The sequence below is a fragment of the Coregonus lavaretus genome (genome assembly GCF_964263955.1).
Source record: "Coregonus lavaretus genome assembly, chromosome: 2".
Classification (NCBI taxonomy): domain Eukaryota; kingdom Metazoa; phylum Chordata; class Actinopteri; order Salmoniformes; family Salmonidae; genus Coregonus; species Coregonus lavaretus.
Window position 1 is genome coordinate 4,156,809 of NC_139989.1, and position 6,000 is coordinate 4,162,808.

Below are 6,000 nucleotides of genomic sequence, written 5' to 3' on the forward strand. Positions count from 1 at the left end.
CACATCCTCCCATCCTCCTCTCCTGCCTCCCTCACATCCTCCCACCCCCCTCTCCTGACTCCCTCACATCCTCCCAGTCTCCTCTCCTGCCTCCCTCCCATCCTCCCAGTCTCCTCTCAGCCCTCTCTCTCTCTCTCTGTTCTCAGACTATCCTGTGCCCCTCCCTGGGTGGCTCCTCTCCTCTCTCTCTCCCTCCCTCCCTCCCTCCCTCCCTCCCTCCCTCCCTCCATCCTCTTCTCAGCCCTCTTTCTCTCTGATTGCTCTTCCTCTTGGCAGAGATAGCGAGTGCCCATGTCCTGTAGGGGCGACCCACCCTGTCCATGACATCAACGGCCCTGACACACACACACACACACACGCACACACGCACACGCGCACACGCACACACACAGACACACAGACACACACACATACAGATGGTTATACATATGTGGACACAAGGTTAGTTAGATGACATAGACCAATACAAACACATATATATACACATACACACTCATACATTCATACACACACATACACACTCATACATTCATACACACACATACACACTCATACATTCATATACACTCATACACACACATACACACTCATACATTCATACACACTCATACGTTCATACACATACATACACATTCACACTTATACATTCCACAGACACATTCACACAGTGTGCCTGCCCAGGGTGAGATGACTGATTGTTGTATCAGTATTCTATTTAGAGAACCCGCTAAATAACTTACTACCTGATCTACAAACCATGAAAAGTCGAAAAGTTGGAAGCAACACACAATTTCAAGCAACATTTAATGTAAAAAACATACATTTGATATAACAATTTTTAACAATACATCTTAACAGTTTTCATACACATTTGGCATTTATCATAAGTAAGTTAGTTGTATAAAATTATTAAATATTAGATTCATATATTACTCATAGAAAATCTGTATACATGGAATGAATCACATTGGGAGAGACCCGTAGAATGATACACCTCAATGTAGAGGTCTCACACACACACACACACACACACACACACACACACACACACACACACACACACACACACACACACACACACACACACACACACACACACACACACACACACACACACACACACACAGGCAAGCAGGGACACACACACACACACACACACACACACACACACACACACACACACACACACACACACACACACACACACACAGGCAAGCAGGGACACACACACAAACACACACAGACGCACAACCTATAAAAACAGCTTTCTATGCACATTACACACACAGACAAACTATTTTCCGCTCAATAAATGGCAATATAATACATAGATAACATCACTCTGGATGACAAATGGTTGATATACAGTGAAACGACTTACAAATGACATAAGTTGACAAAACATGACATAAGATGACATATGACTGTCATTGTCTCTGGGTAACTCCTACATGGTAGGCGTCTGATGATCAGTCCCAGAGGAGGACAAAGCACTATCTTACAATAACAAAGAACTGTAGGGCATCCCATAGCCAACACACACCTCTCTCTCTCTCTCTCTCTCTCTCTCTCTCTCTCTCTCTCTCTCTCTCTCTCTCTCTCCTCTCCCTCTCCCTCTCCCTCTCCCTCTCCCTCTCCCTCTCTCTCTCTCCCTCTCCCGCTCGCCCATCTGAGATGTACAGCTACTTACATACACGGTAGATGATTTACAGTCAGAAGAGAACTCACAGCTTTTGTGGATGTCAGAACTACAACAGGATGTCAGGCTCATGTACCCCTTATAGTACCACTCTAGGAACACAAGAAGCAGAAGCAGCTCCAGAAAAACGTGGGTGTAGTGGATGGATGGAATTGCATTTCTTTCTGGCTCAAAATGTCTGAGAAAAGTAACAGCGTAAATAAAATAAAAAACGAATGAGAAAAAGGGTGTGAAATAAAACCTGGTTAAGAGGAAATAAATAAATATAATAATAACCATTTAAAGCTGATCAGATCATTGTCCTCAGTGTGGTTGTGACCTCTCACTCCTCTTCTTCCTCAGCCTCCTCCTCCCTCTTCCTCACTGTTCAACAGTGTTCCAGGTCACTGTCCTGCCCCCCACCCCCCTTCCCCTCCGACCCTGAGATCCCAGAAAGCAGCAATGTGGGGGTTGCGGGGGTCGCAGTGCTGTCTGTCATTGAAGGCGCCGGCTGGGGTGTCAACAGGGTGGAGGGGCAGGGAAGGGTGGCCTTGAGAGGTGTGGATGTGAGGTAGGGGGGGTGATTCTTCTGATGAAGTGTAATGGGGGGGGTGGGGGGGGGGGGGGGGGGGGGGGGGGGGGGGGGGGCTGGCGAAGAGAGGCGGGGAGGGAAGGCCAGGGGAGGGGGGAGGTGAGGAGGGGGGGGGTGTCAAGAATAGATCAAGCCCTTGAGGAAGCTGAAGATGGAGGGACAATCACGTTGCTGGGAAGGCGTCTCGCGTCGGGGAGAAGCCAAACAAGGAGAGGAAAACTGCTCAGATTTTGGCACAGGAAGCCCAGTGAGCCTCCTGCCCGGGCCAGATAAGAGCGCTGCGGTTCCCAGGGCCAGGCCCAGGCCCAGGATAGGACCAAGGATCCACGGACTGGACCCAGGGACACATCCACTACTACGACCCAAGACCCAAGGATCCAGGACCAGACCCAGGCTCTAGACCCACACCCAGACCCTGAGGACCCAGGTCCCTATCAGCCTGGCCCAGCCCGGCCCACTGTCCCTGGGCCTCCTCCGGCGCAGCATCAGGCCCGTGTTCCGCCAGAGCTACAAAGAACAAGGGCCTGGTCAGGATGTAATCTATCATCAGCTATCTATTCACATTCTGAATCACAACTTTAGAACTCTACAACTCTAGAACAGAATGCTAGAACTCTCAGTGCTTTACAGTGTGACCATGAAAACACACACAACATTTAATTGTAAATCAATTGAATAGACTGCTCATTCTGAACACCAAACCTCTTGTAGCCTACCTGTCTGAATATATCATTTTCTTATGAAATAACTACACTGTGTATTGTACTAGCTGAGGTTAGTGTTTGTGAAAGAGGCCAGTTTGTGTCGTCATGCAAAACTTTACCTGATAAAACTGGTTGATCATTGTTGTATGAGCCTAGTTAGGTCTTTCCACATGGTAAGGTGGAAAGGCCAATTTGAGTTTAACTAAGTAAAGCTATTCATGTTAAGGTCTGTCAGTATTCACTGCCTGATTGGCAAGATAATGGTTCAGTGAAGTTATGTGATGTTGCTATGGAAATTGAATGTGGAGATGTGGAGATAAAGAGTTTCCACAAGCATTGGAAGTAGGCAGAGTGTGGTTAGTGTGTGTGTGTGTGTGTGTGTGTGTATGGGCTGGTGTGAAAGGTCAAGTACAACCGTGCACCTATGATGTCACAGCGTGTCTCTGTGGGGAATATAACAGGGTGGTAGTTTAGTCTGGAAGCCATGATGCTCAGGTTATGGTTATAGTGTCTGACCTCCAAGACCTGCCAAGTGTGTGTGTGTGTGTGTGGTGTGTGTGTGTGTGTGTGTTGTGTGTGTGTGTGTGTGTGTGTGTGTGTGTGTGTGTGTTGTGTGTGTGTCCAATCACAGTTGATTGTTGGGCAGGGTCACTTCTCATGAGAACTTGAGAATGTGTGTGTCTTAAGATCAGTGTGTATGTGTGTTGGAATATCATAGCTTACTGTTGGGCAGGGCTGTTTCTCACAAGACCTTTAAAAAATGTGTGTGTCCAGTGTATGAGGGTGTGTGTCATGAGAGAGGTGAGTGTGTGTGTGTGCGTCGCGTGTGTGTCAGATATTAGAAACGGCATCCCAGGACGCAGTGTGCAATCACAGTAATAAACAGCCATCTCACCTGTGTTCTGGACAGGAAAATCACAGCGTTTGATTTAGGAACCAACTAATCGGGACTGAGAACACAGAACAGGCCTCTATTGAAGTGACTGAGAACACAGAACAGGCCTCTATTGAAGTGACTGAGAACACAGAACTGGCCTCTATTGAAGTAACTGAGAACACATAACAGGCCTCTATTGAAGTGACTGAGAACACATAACAGGCCTCTATTGAAGTAACTGAGGACACATAACAGGCCTCTATTGAAGTGGGCTTTTATTACTCTGCTCTTTAAGTCTGGAGTTACACTGTACTGTGTCTGAAAATGTACCAGGCAGACACACACACACGGATGGACGGATAGACACACACAGACGGACAGACGAACGGACAGATAGACAGACGGGACACGGACGGATACACACGGACATGGACACACACACACACACTAACATATACACAGTGACAGAAACATATGGTAAAAGACTCAGACAAAGACATGACGAAACAAACACACACACACACACACACCACACACTCACACACACACACAGACATGAAAGGCTTCCAAAGGCATCTGTTCTGGTTGCAAAAAAGGAAACCCTGTCTGAAAAACATGCTGAAATAGACAAAACATGTCTCCCTTCACAAACAAACAAACACACACACACACAACACTACACGACACATCACACTCACACACATTCTCCCATTCACACCCTAAAACAGGCTCACATCTGATAGTCACACACACTTCTGCCCCAATTAGAAACAATATGACTAAATTACATCATAATAATAATAATAATATGTTTTATTGTCACATACACCAGATAGGTGCAGTGAACTGTGTTGTTTTACAGGGTCAGTCATAGTAGTACAGCACCACTGGAGCAAATTAGGGTTAAGTGCCTTGCTCAAGGGGCACATCGACAGATATTTTAGCCTTGTCCGCCTTGGGTATTCGAACCAGCGACCTTTCGGTTACTGACCCAATGTCTAACAGGTTTTAGAACATTACTTAAACGTTGACATGGGTTGTTCTGTGCACAGTATTAAGAGACTATGTGAGCATGCAATTAAGGTGTGTATTCATTATTATAGATACACAGTATGATGTATGCAAGTATGTTAATTTAGATATGTATAGGCAAGGGTGTCAGGACTGTATGTGTGTGGGTATGCATGTGTTTCTGTGTTTTAAGTAAAGGAAGTATTTACAAACCTTTTGGAAGATGTGTGTGTGTGTTTATGCTACTGCATGTGACAATGTGAGAACAAGGTGTACTTACAGGCCCTTTGGGGGGCAGGGGTGCCAGATCCCAGGCGATGTGAGGAGGGGGGACTCCGTGGGAGTGCAGTGCAGGGCTTGTCTGCTGCCCCGCGGAAACCACTACCTGGGTCCTGCACTGACACTGCCTTCTCCCCTATCCCAGGACTTACTGGAGAAACACAGAGAGACACACAGACCATGAGTCACAGATATATAATATATATATATATATATATATATATATATATAGAGAGAGAGAGAGAGAGAGAGAGAGAGAGAGAGAGAGAGAGAGAGAGAGAGAGAGAGAGAGAGAGAGAGAGAGAGAGAGAGAGAGGGAGAGAGAGGGAGAGAGAGAGAGAGGGAGAGATAGATAGAGAGAGGGAGGAGAGAGGGATAGAGGGAGAGAGGAGAGAGAGGGAGAGAGGGAGAGAGGGGAGAGAGAGCGAGAGACACAGCCTTGCCATTGAGAAGGGTAGACACAAGAAAACCTGGCTCCCTGTAGAGGAAAAGGCTGTGCAACCCACTGCACCACAGCAGAACTTGAGACAGAGCTGCATTTCCTGACAAATTTCCCCAAATTTGAAACAGTTTTTCAAGGTTTCAAAGACCTCTCTGATGAGAATAGGCTACCCCTCCTGTTGGGGGAGGACACAGAGAGCTGTGGATTGGCAGCGCACTACATTGATGCCTGCCATAGATGAGGGACAGTGTCTGACAGACCAACCAACACACATGTCCTCTATAATTGTTTATTGTTCAATGGTTATTTTGACCCTGGTTATTGTTGTTACTGTTGTCCCGCTGACAATATTGATCATTATTATTTTAATTACGTTAATATTGTAAATATCCAAAGTAAGCTTTGGCAATACTGTAA

General features: G+C 46.3%; 1 protein-coding gene across 1 annotated transcript in view; it reads right to left on the reverse strand.

Moving 5' to 3' along the window:
* Positions 1 to 6,000, reverse strand: part of LOC311150572 (vascular endothelial growth factor receptor 1-like) — a 54,578-nt gene that overhangs the window by 27,130 nt on the left and 21,448 nt on the right. The window contains exons 7-9 of the mRNA XM_084188050.1: positions 5,915 to 5,924; positions 5,143 to 5,292; positions 2,660 to 2,777 (exon numbers count right to left, since the gene is read on the reverse strand). Of these exons, the coding sequence (XP_084044176.1) occupies positions 2,660 to 2,777; positions 5,143 to 5,292; positions 5,915 to 5,924 (278 nt within the window). The remainder of the gene's footprint in view (positions 1 to 2,659; positions 2,778 to 5,142; positions 5,293 to 5,914; positions 5,925 to 6,000) is intronic.